Genomic DNA, 16788 nt, shown 5'->3' on the forward strand with positions numbered 1-16788 from the left:
CAAAAGAAGAAGTGAGTCTCTGATGCGCAGTGTGCCTGTCGTGGTGCAGCCAGGGCGTTGGTGAAGAGCGCCGGGACATCATGTGCACCGGGAGAAGAGGAGAGACTCGGACGCGCAGGGTGCGTGTCGAGGTGCAAGCAGAGGCGTTGATGAAGAGTGCGGGTCATTGTGAGCACCAGAGAAGAGGCGAATCTCGGACACGCAGAGTGCTTGTCGAGGTGCAACCTGAGGCGCTGGTGAGGAGTGCCTGGGTAGTGTGTGCATCGAATTCGAAGTAAGTCTCCACAGTGCTTTAATGAGTCGGTCGATGTGTATACGTGCGGTTTTGATGCCAATTGGGGGTGTGGCGGGGTGTTTTATGAATGTACTATATAAAACTGAAAAATAAAAGTAAAAAAAAAAAAAAAAAAAAAAAAAAAAAAAGTCTCCACAGTGCTGAGGGTGGATCTCGGTGTTCACTGAGACCGCTGGAAGGAGGGCCTAGTCATCGGTCCTCGGAGTGAAACAGCAGCGGCCCAGACCGGTAGCCCCAGAAGAGCTGAGCCGCCGGCCCAAGCTCGCCGTACCCAGTGTCAGAGTTCTGGATCAAGGCCCAAGTCGCTGAAGTAGGAGAGGCGAGTGGGGTCGCGCCCCCCAGGGTAATGTGGATCACCACCTGGGGTGGGAGTGCCGACCCAGAGGGACACTCTCTGCCTCTCGCTTCTCAGCTGCGCGAGCCTGTTGCTTCGGATCGGATCTTGGCCAGTGCTGGCCCAAGGAGGGGCAGTACTGGGGCCGGAGTGAGAAGCAGTACTTTTTTTGTCATCATTGATCCATATTGTGGGCACTGTTAACGGAGCACCTAAACTGTCGTATTACACTTTGCTTTATTGCTGCTAACGAACTATTGAATGGTCGTATGATGCCTGACCTCATTTGTGCCAGACGAACGACATGCTTGGTGCGCTACGCACTGCATTATTTTTCCCTTGCAGAGTACAGGATTGTAACGTGGCGCATTGCATTATTTCTTCATTGCACAGTACATGATTGTAGTGTGATGCCTCGCTTTGTTTCTTCCTGGTACAGGGCATGCTGGTAGGGATACGCATTGCATTGTTCCTTCTATTGCAAAGTACATGACTGTGGCGCTACGTAGGGCATGGTTTCTCTGTTGCACAGCACAAGAGAATATCGTTACGCATTTCAGTATTTCTTTCTTTTGCAACGTGGGTGATTCTAGCAATACGACTTGCAAACCTTTTGGAAATGGTTAGAGCGAGCTTAACTGTTGGTTAAAAGCAGTTGTTGGGATTAGAACCGACCTACCCACCGGAAGGAATACTACCCATTCTTATGTTGGTTTTGGATCACGTGGTCATATCGTATAACTTCTTACATAAAGATTATACTCATTTTATAAAAACTGGTGTGGAGTCGTTTTGTGATGACATCATTGGGTTGCTGTGAGTGTGGTTGCACATACTGTACACTTGTGCCTTGGAGATAAGCCTGGCTGCTTGTGCCAAGCTACTAAGGGGGTGAGCAGGGCTATCTAAGACAGTGTCCTTAGTTAGCCTAACTATGAAACGAGAGGTCGGGGACTCCCGCCTCCAGCATTTGGTGGCAGCGGTGAGGGATAAGAACTCCCACTTCTAACACAGGGGACACGAAAAAATGTGGAAAAATATGGTCCCCCTGAGAGAAATACAGAAACATAGGAGTGGTATCAGCACTAGGCGAGTCAGAGGGCGCAGGCCTTAAGACAATGATATGTGTAACTATACAGACCCCCCAGGATATTGCGGCATAGATTTGCAAATTTAGCGGCACAAAAATTGAAATTTAGCGGCACAAAAATTAAAATTTAGCGGCACAAAAATTAAAATTTAGCGGCAATATTGCGCACTTTATTTTACCCGTAATCATTCCTTTTCAGCCTTAAAATCAATGGAGCCTGTTTTTGCAGAGTATTCCACTTTGAAAAAGGCATGTTTAAAGGTTCTGTAGCTTAATGGAAGCACAGCTCCAATTATATCCTCATGGAAGTGGGCCTTATGTCTCTGGAGTGTTCTAGTGCCCATGTATGCACCCCTGCCGGGGCACAACGGCCTCCCGCATTCCTGAGGCATGACAACTCTTCCTCAGGCACCCTAGGGCGCAGGATCGCAGTGGGTGGAGAAATTCCTGACCTCCTCGTACTGGGGGTAAGTGTTTGACATTGTTCAGTATTCCGTCCATCATTTTTTCTTTTTGCGGGCAGAAAGTGTGCCAGGCTTAAAGCGTGGTACACAACGTGCCATGCAGAGAGTGTGCTTGGTTTAAAGAGTGTCAGAAATCACGCATGTCATGCCGAAAGCGTGCTATGCGTATAGTGCGCCAGACATAACGTGTGCCAGGCAGGAGGTGTGGTCAGGCTTAAATTGCACCAGACATAATGTATGCCAGGCAGAAAGTGTGCCACGCTTAGAGAGATGATATGTGCCATGCAATGTAGTGTGGCAAGCTTAAAGTACGCCTGCCAGACATAACGTGTGCCAGGCATAAAGTGCACCCCCGGCATAAGTTACACCAGATATAAGGTGTACCTCCCGGAAAAGGGTGAGACCCTGGAAGTGGGTAGAGGTGTGGCACACAGCTTGAGGTGTACAAGAGCTGGCAGATGACAAATAAAAGCTGGAGGAAATGAGGGCAGATTATAAAGGAGAAGGGGAAGACGGGGGGGGGGGGTCAGTGAGAAGGATGTTTGAATTCTGGTAGCTGTGCTCTTGGTTTTAAAAAGAACACAGCCACACACACTCCTTTCCTTTCCCAATTGCATCTCTACCAAGACAACACAATCCTCCTGGTGCAATCTAGCCGTGGAAATACAGCCGACTTTGGCTTTTGTGGGCAGAGGTAACACATGATTTTCAGTGTAATTAAGCGTTCATCACCTTCTGCAATAACAAATTGGGTGAAAAAACACTTCCTCACATTTCACAGTAATAATGGGTGAAAACGATTTTAGTGTCAGTAGTTGCTTCCTGTTTGCACAGTTTAATGACCAAATTATAGTTTGTAGAAAATTGTGATGGAAGGAGTGAGCGTAACTGGAGATCAACTTCCAATATGCCCTAATAAAATCAGGCACAAAATCCCTCTTCCGCGCTCCCTGAGGCCCCACACAACTCCTTATCCCCGTCTTCCCTGAGGCCCGCCAGCTCTTTCTATCCTCCCGGTCTCCTCCTCCCTCCTGTCCCCTCAGGTTCACTTCTCTCTGTCCTCCCTGCGGCCTCCCTCTTTCTGTGCTCCCTGTCTCCTCCTCCCTCCTGTCCCCTCAGGTTCACTTCTCTCTGTCCTCCCTCTTTCTGTGCTCCCGGTCTCCTCCTCCCTCCTGTCCCCTCAGGTTCACTTCTCTCTGTCCTCCCTCTTTCTGTGCTCCCTCTCTCCTCCTCCCGCCTCGAATGTGTTTGCTAAGCCGGAGATGGTGTTTATATGACCGCGAGGCTGAAATGGAAACTACACTTGCGTGCGGGTGTTGCTCGAGCCCATAACTGACAGGCACTTCTCTGCACATTTTCACATTCTTTCGAAATAAATTTTGTCATGAAAAACATGTCCCCTATAACTTTTTAATCTTCTTTCAGATTGCATGTCCCAAATTTCGCGGGCAGTTTTGTAAAAAGCTCGGCCTTTTTACAAAACTGCAGATTTCGCGATTTTTTTGCAAATAGCGAAATCGCGAAATCCTGGAGGGTCTGACTATATACCTGAAAGATTAACTGTATGCGTTCGTAATCCAATGTATGTGATCTCATGACCTTGTTTAACAAAAATATTTCTAATAAAAAAAAAATCTTTTCTCTGCTAAAAGACACCATCTCTGGATCCATCCGAGCTAACCGAACTCTAACATATTACCCACCTTCCAGGCGCACATCTGAAAGAATAGTTTTCTACAGGACGCCCAATCTATCTTCAGGCCATACTGCAACTCTGAGATAGCCACACTCCAACGTAGTGGACAATGCCCTTCTACTCAATGAACAGAACGCCCCGACTTGCTCCATACTGGTCTCAGGTTTGGGGGCACCCTCTACAGTATAATACCGCCTGGATTACTCCTTCACCTCCTCTTGGTCTTCTCCATTGTTAGACCTGGCATTCTTGGTCTGGTTTCTCCTGACGTTTTGCCTTCCGACTTCCTGTTTTTGACTGTTCTGCTGACTTTATTATTTTGTTTTGCTGGCTTTAGGAATCTGTGCACTTTACCACTACTAACCAGTGCTAAAGTGCATGTGCTCTTTACCGAAAAGAGGGCATTAGTTTATCCACAATTTGCATATTTGATTTACATACAAGTCCCTAGTAGAGTGCACTGCATGTGCCCAGGACCTATAAATCAAATGCCACTAGTGGGTCTGCCAATCAATGTGGAGGGTGGATCTGCACACCTAGTTCAAAATAATTTATTCAATGTTTCCACACCTTCATGAAGTTTAGCGTGCTCTCTAGTTATAAGGGTGTGTGCCCTACTCCCTAATCAGTACCAGTAATATGAATATGAGGCCAAGGAAAACCCTGGACTACTAGAGGCACAACAAATGGGCCGTATGCCTTTTGAAAAGTAGACAAAAAGTAATCCTATCAATTTGCTATGTAAACAGATAACATTTAATTATCAATATTATACATGCTCATGAAAAAACACATGTAACACATAAGTTTATTTTCCGTATTTTGTGTAGTATTCATACAAGGGTTTCTGCACTCAACTGAAAATGTTCAATAACCACATAATCAGATTACATGTTATGACCACTTGCATTGTACACATGAAAAACATAATATCCTTAAACAATTAAAGTTGATGTCCAAAGTCCCAATGCATTTCGGGTTCAAACTGAACCCTTCATCAGGGGATATGTAAATTGAAGATAGAAAAAGAGCAATCTTGAAGTAACAGTGTCCTGTAGTGAAGTCACTACAGGATCTACAAAACAGCAACATAGAAAACTGTATCCAACTCTTGCATAAATTACATGATGCACAAAAGATAGAAAGTTAGCTGGGGAGCACCACTTGAGAAAAACCTTCACGAGTGAGGAAATTTAAGAGTGAGGAATTTTAACACCTTGCAAAACATGCCCTTTGGTGTGTCAAGAAAACATGCAAATCCCTGCCCTTTACCGGTGTGACACTAATGTGAAGAAAAAATTACGCGAGTACCATGCAATCAAAAAGTCAATAGAAACAAGCATTGGCATTGCCAATAGGTCTCGCTTGGGGACCTTATAAGTATTTAGTTTTGCAGCACAATATCCGATTATGCAACAAGGACATTGTGCTGCAAAACTAAATACTTATACGGTCCCACAAGCGAGACCTATTGGCAATGCCAATGCTTGTTATCTCCTGCGCGCGCCGCCAGCCCGGCGAAGAAACTTGTGTTTGCAAACGCTCCATCAAAGCGGGTCTCCGAGGATCAGGTGGGTAACAGAAGCAGCAGCAGGCAGGGGCGCGCTGCCAGCCAGCGCAGGCCTTGGCAGATGGGATAACATTACTGTCTTAAGTGTTGAATAGGCTGCTTCTTAATTACAGGGAACATGGCGTTCATACCCTTACAGGCTAAGCTCCCCCGCGCTCTGGTCTACCTTGTTGTCAAAGCCTGCCTGGTGGCTCTGCACTCTGCACTCTGAATCTAACAACGTGTTCAAATGGCACAGTCACCACGCAGGGGTATTCGAGGATTTAGTGAAGTGCACGCACAGTTCTGCTTGTGTAAATCCACCTTTCGACTGTTTAAACAACAAACGTAACTAGTGCTCATGAAAAGCGCTCCTGCACCTTCGGGTCGAGTTCGCCTATATAAATCTGCAAAAAACAACAAAGTAAAATCTGACGTGGTGACTGGTAGTTAAAACTGCAGACTTGGAATGTGTGTCTGTTGTTTCCAAAGAAAATACGGAGGGGGGGGGGGGGGGGGAGAGAGAAATGCACGTCTCGGAGGGCGCATTCCTTTGAAGTGTCTGATGCAATTATGCGAGGCAGGCTGGTTAGGAAGCATATGGCATGGGAGGGAGGCTGAGGCTTTGATGTGGGAGTGAAGTGAATAATTAGGGGTGGAGAACTGGCAGGCTGATAGGCGGAAGGCTCAGGCAAGCTCGTGCACGAAGGAGCTTGCTGTCACGTGGTTCACGTGAACGTAAACAAAACGCCAGCTGAAAGCCCTTAGCTTCACAAGGATTTTGCCGACTTGAATTCTCGCTCTGCTTGACGCGCATCGATAGGTCGCGAGACCTAAAAAGACCTAAAAAGAATTCCAATCCCGTGTGCAAGACAACGGGCACACTAACATACAGAGGTACATAATATTCCAAACCGCTTACTGGAAAAATGACGCGCTTGAAGCGCAGGTTACAAGAGTTCTTCTACCACTGTATGGAACACTAACAGTGTATATCCAGAATCCCTGCAAGGTAAATCATAGGGAATGTATAGGAAGCAAAAGGAGCAGAAACAGCGTAAACGTGCTACCGTGTAAACTGAAGAAGCTTACCGCCAACAATGCTGTATGAGCAAAAGCTCCGTGAGCCCGAAAAAAGGAAACCTGAAAACATATGAGTGAAGCAACACTTAATATCAATGCGGCCAACTTTTAAACCATGTAAAAATCAGGAGAAAGTCCGTAAACGTACCCACAACTGCAAGACGCCGCCAAACTGACTTCGATGTCCGACGCAAGTCCGCCCATCAGATCACGTGGTGCGGAATTCGCCGAAGATAAAGGAATAGATCAAAATAAAAAACGAACTGAAACCCAACTGCAGAGGAAGCCTGAAAATGGGAAAGACTGGTGAAGGTATATCGATCTAATCTACACTGTCTCAAATAAAAAACAAGGTTGAAAAGGCTCAGCACAGCATTGAACTCTCCACGTGAAACATCACTCAACCAAATAAGGAAATATTTGTGTGTGCTACCAAGGATGTGCAGAAAAATAAATAAATGAATTAACCAGGTGCTTAAGGACTCTACAAATGTGACTAAGCTCTACATAATGTTTGAGAACAGAATGTAAAGGAAATCCCAGTGTACTCCCGTACAATCTATTATAACAAGCATTTGCAATGCAATAGGTCTCGTATTTGCGAGATTTTGAGAGCTACTGGCATTCTAAATGACAATGCCTTCAATTTATGTGTTTTGACAACCTGCAAGCGGTGCATAAAACACGCCCTTTCTACCTGTAGTCCTTGTTGACTTAACCCCTTCCCCTTCTTTCTGTGCTGTACCTGCTCTGTGTGTGAGGGAAGCTTGCACTGCTGCTGCCTGTGCTGTACCTGCTCTGTGTGTGAGGGAAGCTTGCACTGCTGCCGCCTGTGCTGTACCTGTTCTGTGTGTGAGGGAAGCTTGCACTGCTGCCGCCTGTGCTGTACCTGCTCTGTGTGTGAGGGAAGCTTGCACTGCTGCCGCCTGTGCTGTACCTGCTCTGTGTGTGAGGGAAGCTTGCACTGCTGCTGCCTGTGCTGTCCCTGCTCTGTGTGTGAGGAAGCTTGCACTGCTGCCGCCTGTGCTGTACCTGTTCCGTGTGTGAGGAAAGCTTGCACTGCTGCCGCCTGTGCTGTACTTGCTCTGAGTGTGAGGGAAGCTTGCACTGCTGCCGCCTGTGCTCTACCTGCTCTGTGTGTGTGGGAAGCTTGCACTGCTGCCGCCTGTGCTCTACCTGTTCCGTGTGTGAGGGAAGCTTGCACTGCTGCCGCCTGTGCTCTACCAGTTCTGTGTGTGAGGGAAGCTTGCACTGCTGCTGCCTGTGCTTTACCTGTTCTATGTGTGAGGGAAGTTTGCACTGTTGCTGTCTGTGCTGTACCTGCTCTGTGTGTGAGGGAAGCTTGCACTGCTGCTGCCGGTGCTGTACCTGTTCTGTGTGTGAGGGAAGTTTGCACTGCTACTGCCTGTGCTGTACCTTTTCTGTGTGTGAGGGAAGCTTGCAATGCTGCTGCCTGTGCTGCACTGCTGCCGCCTGTGCTGTACCTGCTCTGTGTGTGAGGGAAGCTTGCACTGCTGCCGCCTGTGCTGTACCTGTTCTGTGTGTGAGGGAAGCTTGCACTGCTGCCGCCTGTGCTGTACCTGCTCTGTGTGTGAGGGAAGCTTGCACTGCTGCCGCCTGTGCTGTACCTGCTCTGTGTGTGAGGGAAGCTTGCACTGCTGCCGCCTGTGCTGTACCTACTCTGTGTGTGAGGGAAGCTTGCACTGCTGCTGTCCCTGCTCTGTGTGTGAGGAAGCTTGCACTGCTGCCGCCTGTTCTGTACCTGCTCCGTGTGTGAGGGAAGCTTGCACTGTAGCTGCCTGTGCTGTACCTGCTCTGTGTGTGAGGGAAGCTTGCACTGTTGCTGCCTGTGCTGTACCTGCTCTGTGTGCGAGGGAAGCTTGCACTGTTGCTGCCTGTGCTGTACCTGCTCCGTGTGTGAGGGAAGCTTGCACTGTAGCTGCCTGTGCTGTACCTGCTCTGTGTGCGAGGGAAGCTTGCACTGTTGCTGCCTGTGCTGTACCTGTTCTGTGTGTGAGGGAAGCTTGCACTGCTCCTCCCTGTGGGGACACAAGAGGTGCGGGGAGGGAGTGCTTGTGTGGGCGGGGGGGTGGGGGGGGGGGGGGGTCCGGTGAGTTGATTGAAGGAATGATGAATTTGCGACACCATGCAAATGACGTTAGCTATTCCGGCTCCTCTGACTGTCATTGTGTGTCCTGCTGATGTAGTGATTGTGCTGACGGCAGAATGTTTGCGTTGGTTAAGGCTGGGTATAGCTGAACGCTATGTTCTGGGTCAGTTTTGAATGAATTTATCGATCTTCCTTCTTTTATGAATTACGTGGTAGCACGAGCTGTTTAAAAATTTGAGGGTGACAGTGACTGCTTAGGAACGTGCATATCAACAGATTAATAAAGTTTATTTAAATAAAGAAGCACATTGAACATTTTAAGACGAATGCAAACGTCTGGGATGCAGTCTCACAGTCAGAGGCGAAGGTAGGAGGCAGCGGGAAAAAGAAGTCCAGGTCTGTCTGAGAACAGGATACATTACACGGGCCTGACCACGGGCAATGAATTAGAACAAAAGTCAGTTTTCTACCAGGGGTGCCCAGGAAGAGAGGGATAGAAAAGGAGATGAGGGATTCAGGGAAGAGGGGAAAAGCGAACGAGGAAGTAAAATGGAGCAAGGAAGAGGAGAGCAAAAAAAGAGAAGAGAGATCAAGGGACGCATAATGTTGACTAACAGAGCGACAGCGAAAATGAGAATCATAAAGGGGGCGTCAATTTAAAGCAATTAAGTCAAGAAGACTAACTTTGAGCAAGAAAGACGAACAGAAAAAGGCGCGAGAGACAGAAAGGTAACTGTTTAGTGAGAAAAGCATTAAAAGAGAACTCCTGTGGCCACGTTTGATTAGAGGATAACTCGTAATTGAATTAAAAGTGCCGTGCAATTAATAAATAGGGTATGTTCTCGGCCCTAATGTCCAATCATAGTATTCTGTAAATCTTTACAGGTTTTACATGTTGCTACCGATTGCCAATTAAAGATCAGAGTGCTCTGGGGATGGATGAAAGCATGTGTGATTCACTGTGCTTCCGTTGTATCGCAGCTGGTAGCCCATGTAGGCAAATCATTTAGCTGCATTCACAAATGCTTTTATGCTGGACCTGTTGGCTTTACCAAGACTGGTAAAAAGTAGCAAATACGTTTGTTTTATGTATAGACAGCATAAAGGAGGTAACGAACTGAATGAAACAAACAGTGTGATGACAATGTACTTTTCTGGCCTGGGGGAAGCTGGCTGGGGAGGGGGAGGAGAAATGCAAGGAAGTTAGGGGAGGAGAAGCCGAGAAGCCGCAGAGCACACGCTGGGCGAAGCCCTTTGATGTGCTGTGCGGCCGCGATGCGCGCTCTGTGCTGGGGGAGGGCCATTAGGAACAGGAACAGATGGCCATGAAAGTGTATGGGCCAAATGCGCGTGCCTGTACGTGCACTCGAAGAAAACGCCACGGAAAAAAGTGGTGGTTTGACTATCCGATGGAGCACATGAATTCTCCCCCATTTCCCATTGCTTCGCAATGGAAAAGGACGAGACCTAAAAATATACATTTATAGAAAACATAATTCGTAATGGTCATTAAGACCCCCTGGAATGACAGTTCCTAGAGTCTTTATCCAATGTGTTTCCCTCCTAGCTAGGAGAGTGTGAAAGTCCAACCCTGGGATTTGTTCAATTCGTTCTAAAACAGTGTATCTTAATTGGGGAATAGTGTGTTTCGCTTCTACATAATGTCTAGCTAGTGAGGAGTGAGTGTTCTGGTTTCTAATGCGACTTTTATGCTCCACTATTCGTGTCTTGATCTTTCTACTGGGTCTACCCACGTACTCAAGTCCACATGGGCATTCAATTGCATATATAACTCCTTCAGTGGTGCAATCTGCATTATATTTAAGTTCTATGCTTTGACCTGTGTGAGGGTGCATGAATTGATTAACAGTAATGACATTACCACACTGACCGCAGTTGTAACATTTCATCATACCCTTCTCTCTCACTCTGCTGATTTTCTTTGAAGGTTTCAAATATTCCCGTAACTATTTTGCCCTTGTGTGTGCAAACAAAGGGGTGCCCTGAAACACTTGTGTAAAGTCTGGTTCATTGTCAATTATTTCCCATCGATTCCTAATGATGGATTTAATCTGAGATGTCCGAGTCAAATTTTTTATGACAAATACTTCTCGTTTCATAGGAGTCTTTACTTTAGGTATCAGAAGTTCATCGCGAGCTTTGTGAGATATTGTTTGAACAGCTGCTTTTAATATATCATCTGGATAACCATGATCCTCGTACTCCTTTATTTGTTTATCGATCTCTTCTTTGCACTGGAAGCCATTTGATGTAATTCTCTTCGTGCGCATCATCTGTGATATAGGAAGATGTTTTTTCAAACTGTATGGATGAGCACTGGTAAACAAAAGAGCATTATTAACATCAGTAGGTTTCCTGTACACGGATGTCTCCAGGCCCTTGGCTGTTCTCCTTATCTCAATGTCCAGAAAATGAATTATATCTTTGTTGAGATCATGAGTGAATTTGATCCTGGGGTTCAAAGTGTTCAATTTGATTATACTCTCTTCCAATAACTCTCTTGTACCCGTCCGGGCAGAAACCAAGGTTTGTTCCACAGAAGAAGCTCAATCAATTTACGCTTTAGTAAAAAAAGTAAGGGAATATGGTACATCTACAGGTACTACTACACAGCAACTGAGGCAACTCGAGTATTTAATGAGAAAAGAGGTAAATCAGAGATTACATGCCACAACCTTGATAGAAGATCACAAAGTCAGGCGTATACCCCGTAAATCCATTATGTCACAATATAGACCAACTATACTTATTTACACAAGGCGACTGTGCTAATGATAACATCTTAGCCTCTGCCTTGTGGGACAGAGGAATGGAGAGGCTCGGTGTGCAAATGGGCAAAAAAGTGCTAAAGTGTCAACAACCACAAGCTAGGACAACCCTGCCTAGTGGCAAAGAGGCTTAGTATAAAGTGCATAAATTCACATATAAAAAATGATAATAAAATACATGATCTACATCTTACTAGTTAAAAGGAATGCATATATAAGACATTACCTGTATTAAAATAAGGACAAAGCCATATTATTTGATCAGAGTAAGTAAAAAATGCTATTCTAAAAACAGTAATTCATCATGATTTTAACAGTGAAAAAAATAAGTGTAGTGACCAATTATATGGTAATAAAATTAAATAATAAGTATGGAGGAAAAAGGATAGCCACAGATGTAAGGTGGCCGGAGGACAGAGCCAAGGGAAAGGAAAAAAGGGGGAGAATAGTAAAACCCAATAGATAACAGGGAACCTGACTATCTATTATGTGTCATAAATAGTTCTAGGTAAACCCTTATTTCATATTCGAAAAAGACAGAGGGGCAACAGGGAACCTGACTACCCAATTGAGCAAAGCTCCATCGTAATACAACTGATTTATACATCAATGCTGTCGAAAGTTGCTGCAGCCATTCACACGTCTCACTGAGTTTTTATGGCATTCCGTGTGCTTGCTAGGTAGCATGCATTGTGGGACTTGTATTAATTGATTCTCCATAGTGGATTCCACAGCGTAACTTCCAAGTTAAAAGGTTGCAGTGATTTATCTTGACCTCACTACGATAAAAAAGCCCCCAGTGGGCCCCGGCATGAAATTGTCATCATCATTAGTTTTTGGACTGCTGCGCTATCTCACACTTGAAGGTTCATGTGCAGAATGCCATAAATACTCAGTGAGACGTGTGAATGGCCGCAGCAACTTCGATCCCCTGAAGAAAAAGCGTAAAGCTTTGAAACGCGTTGGGAAAAGGAATCAATTACGGACGAAATTTCACCATCAGGTGCATGAATAAAGGCGTTGGAACCTACCTTCTGTGAGTGCCTCTTCGAATTGCAGAGCCATTGTTTGAACATATATATATATATATATATATATATATATATATATATATATATAAGATCAAGACTGTATGTACAAATAACAGATATCCAGACTATAAATTCTGATCACACATATTGATATTGGGCTTATATAGGATACATTCAGTACCCCCAATCAACTAAAAATGTCCTCTCAACCTTTTTGGAAGGAACCATCAGATCCTATAATTTCTATTCCAATTTCAGTTAAATGAAATCAGGACATTGCCCAATAATGAACCCTCTAAACCTCAAACAAGAGATATTTCAGAGAGAGTCAGATCTGGTGCCAGCACCATACATGGCTTGTAACCGAGAACAAACAGGTAGCCACAGAGAGAGAGAGCAGGTGTCAGGAGCTCCCAGTCCTGTCTGGTATGTCGGCACCCTCAGGGGTCCCTGCTTGCTCACGTTTATGTCCACTAAGTTGCTTGTTTTTTTCCTTTTCTTCCCACTGCCAATGTTTGTTTCTTTTTACTGTATTTGTTGGTGCCAGTGCTTGTTTTGCAACTGCATGTTTTTGGGTGCTAGCAACAGTATCACAATATTGGACATGTAAACCGGTCATGCTTATGGGCGTGGTTGAGGCACCTTGCATGCTTATGGGTGTGGCTAGCCATGTGTGGTTAACTGCCACTGAACTGGCTGTAAAAGCCCAAGCCTTGCACCGGTCAGTGCTTGGCTTAATCTCCTAGTTCCCGCTTCAGCTGGAGACTGCTTCTGTTACCGCCTCAGGAATTCCTCCTTCACCATTGGACGGAAGCACACACAGGTCCGGGACTGCAGCAAGAATCAGACAGCTAAGTGCAACACGCTTTAAGGCTGCGTGTGAAGTGAAAGGCTTTGCGACTTTGACATTTTCTGTTGGTATCGGAAGGCTCGTCCTTGCATATTTGCCATGTAAAGTGGCCATCTGGTATTTGGCAACAAGTGACTTGATTCAAGATTATGGCATTTCAGATTTGTATTACGCTTAGCGCTTGGGGTCGTTTTATGTTTGAATTAATTTCATATTTGTATTCAGCTTAGCGCTTGGGGTCATTATATGTTTAAACTCATTTATCACTTCTGAAAGTTTTTTCGACACGGTTTGCATAGAAGTTTGATATGAAGGCGAATATTGTGAACTGGATATCACGCCTTGCGCATGGAATCATCCTGTTACCCCTCTGATCATCATATTGACTTTGGGCCGGTTCCTAGATGTGAATATTTGTTTATGGGTGTTTTGTGCAAATGAAAAGACATGTCTAGATGCCATTCATTTACCTGGCTGTAGAGGACACAATCATAGCCAGTGCCTTCTTTTCGGCAGCATTGTTCTTAGAGAACTATTATTTGGATTGTATTCTCCTGCAACCTACAGACAATGGCTAAGAGAGTATCTCAGTTCCTCTTGAGAACCAGGTGACTAACATAACACGCTTATTAGGAGTATGCCTGCCTGGCCCAGAAGTGTCTCTGTACTCATCTGATTCATTTCTTATTCTATAGAAAAACAAGTCCTCAAAAAGGCGACCCTACTCTGCAAACAGATCCCCTCAAGGGTATCGGGCTGGACCAGGCTGTGTGGCGTAGCAGTGGTTTCTCAATTTTTTGGTCCAAACCCCCCCTTCCCTTTTGGGACACCTGCCGGGACTCCTGTTGCAAGTTCAGTAGTGCCGAGAGGTGTTCAAGGAGGAGAGGGGACAGTTCATCGCTTCTGCAGACAACCTGAACTTCAGGTAAGTGGCTGCGCCAGTCTTACAACAGGAACCAGTGTCATACATGGTCTGTGACAAAAAACAGGCAGAACGCAGGAGCCCGTCCCATATTGGATCTGCAATAGAGAACGGACAATTAAACTGAGATAGTGCGCACCATCCGTATGCATGATCTGTGACATATAACACAGAGAGCAGGAGAACAGATACCATCTCCATACATGGTCTGAGACATAGAACCGATAGGTACAGCAAGAGAGGAGGCACCAGCCTCATTCAAGGTTTAAAGCAGAACACAGACACATTGAGAGAACAGGTACCAGGCTCGTACAGGATCTGCAACAGTGAACAGACCGAGCAAGAGAAAGAAGGTACCAGCATTATACAGGGTCTGAGACGGAGTACAGACTGAATTCCTTCTTTTCTCCAACTCAAACTCTCCACCTCCTATTCAATCTTGGATGAATAATCTAAACATCCTCAACAGCAAACCCACCATTGTTGGCAATGCCAAATCCCCAGGTGTCCTCCTGGACAAAAGACTCAACATCAAATCAACACTATGGTCAAGAATGCACGTTTCCAATTCCGACTTCTCTGGGGTATTCGACGTTACATTCCTGAACAAGATCTGAAAAATCTTGTCCAATCTTTGGTACTCTCCAAACTGGATTCCTGAGATTCTCTTCTTACAAGCCTCCCTATGACCCACTTATCCCCTCTAAAATCCATCCTCCACTCAGCTACGTGCTTTGTCTATGGGGCCTATCGCTCCTTTGTTGACAACTCTTTGTTGGCTTCATATTAAAGCCAGGGCCCTCTTTAAGACTGCTTGCTTCACCTATAAAGCCATTCACAACTCTACCCATCGCTACTCAGCAAACAAACTCAAGTTATCAGGTGGCTCTAGACCCTCAAAAAATGCTGAGAAAATCCTGCTTGAACCTCCAACCTTTAAAAGCGAAAGACTTATGGTGCAATCATTCTCAGGGAATGCGACTAGAATTTGGAAGTCGCTGCCTCCTATCCTGCTCACCAACACCTTTTTCCGCATCTTCAAACCGGACCTCAAATTCTCTTCCAAATACCTTTTTCACAATAACAGTCCTCTCCAAGCTCCCCACCAATTATACGCCCCTGCCTTATGGCATAACCCTGACTGTTTCACAACAATTGAATAAACCATTATTCTACAAACGGAACATAAGGCGTCTCATATCTAAGTTGTAAACTATGCAGTATAACAACTTGTATTTATCTCTGTAAATATGTATTATTTCTCTGTGTAACCCGCTAAACATGTTAACTGCAATATGTAATCTTGTAAATACGTAACTCTGACCCTGAGTAACCATAAGTTTGGTCCCGTACTACCTTGTTAATCTAAACCTTCTCATGAAACACTCCTCGCTGGAATGTAAAGCACTCTGACACCTCTGGTAATGTACAAGCTATAAAAAAATCACAAATAAATACAATTGTGTTCTCCAGCTGCCCCTTGATGCTTACCAAGTGACTAAGTGACCGTTGAATTTCCAGACATCCCTTGTGTTCTTCAGTCGTGGTTTCAGAAAACCCCCACACACACCTTGTACTCCTCTCACAGTGTGACTTTGTGATCCCTGAAAGCCCACACACATACCTTGTACTCCTCTGCAGCCTCCTCTATAGGACTTGCTGAATGAGTTTTATGCTCCTTGGACTCTCGGCAGACCCAGCATATCATCCTCTGATCCTCTGCACAGAACAGCCTCAGCTTCTCATCATGTTTCTCGCACAGATTCTCCTCCGGAGGCTTCAGGGGGGGCAGATGAAACTGTTTTAACATTTCCACCATGTTCCCCAGTTGCCTGTTGGGTCGGAGGTTTTCCCCAGAAGATATTTCCCTGCACTGTGGACAGGGGAAGTTTCCATCTCTTCCCTTCCAGCTCTGGGTGATGCAGGAGCGGCAGAAGTTGTGCCCACAGTCAATAATCATCACCGGGTCAGTAAAATATTCCAAACAGATGGAACAAGTGGCCTCTTCTTGAAGATTCCCGAGCTGAGCTGCTGCCGCCATGATGCAAAAATGCAGGAAGTGAAGGTAAGTTTCGCTTTTGAAAAGTGGGTCTCAGGCGCCATCGAGGTGCAAGGGCTGGGATTGGCTGACAGTTCGTAGGCTCCGATTGGTTGCTGCGGATGGGAGCATCAGTGTGGATTGGCCGATAGTCTGCAGGCTGCTATTGGTTGATTTGCTGGCAAATCAAACCAAATTAGAAAATATGTTGGATTGGATTCATGGATCATACTCGGATTTTCTGGCAGCCTGTTTATTTCTATTGGTTGATGATGAGGGTAGCGCAAGCTCGTATTGGTTGACAGTCTGCTGGTTCCTATTGCTTGATACTGAAAAAGTGAACACATCCTCTCGAATACGCCTGTAATTCGCCGGTTGTTCTGGTTGTGTTCTCAGCTGCTCCAGCCAGACAAACGTTGAGTAAGGAAAAATTCATGAGTAGAAAAACAAGCTTTTGTAATGCAATAGGTCTCGCATTTACGCGACTTTGAGCTATTGACATTGCAAATAACAATGCCTTTTATTTTTGTTTTCGTT

The 16788-nt window shown here is 45.4% G+C and overlaps 1 protein-coding gene across 1 annotated transcript in view; it reads right to left on the reverse strand.

The window, feature by feature from the left end:
• Window positions 1–16337, reverse strand: part of LOC144754221 (E3 ubiquitin-protein ligase TRIM39-like) — a 133042-nt gene extending 116705 nt beyond the window's left edge. Inside the window, exon 1 of the mRNA XM_078641808.1 lies at window positions 15838–16337. Coding sequence (XP_078497934.1) covers window positions 15838–16254 — 417 coding nt within the window. The 5' untranslated portion in view covers window positions 16255–16337. The remainder of the gene's footprint in view (window positions 1–15837) is intronic.
• Window positions 16338–16788: the final 451 nt, after the last annotated feature.

The sequence above is a fragment of the Lissotriton helveticus genome, chromosome 5_1 (genome assembly GCF_964261635.1).
Source record: "Lissotriton helveticus chromosome 5_1, aLisHel1.1, whole genome shotgun sequence".
Lineage (NCBI taxonomy): Eukaryota > Metazoa > Chordata > Amphibia > Caudata > Salamandridae > Lissotriton > Lissotriton helveticus.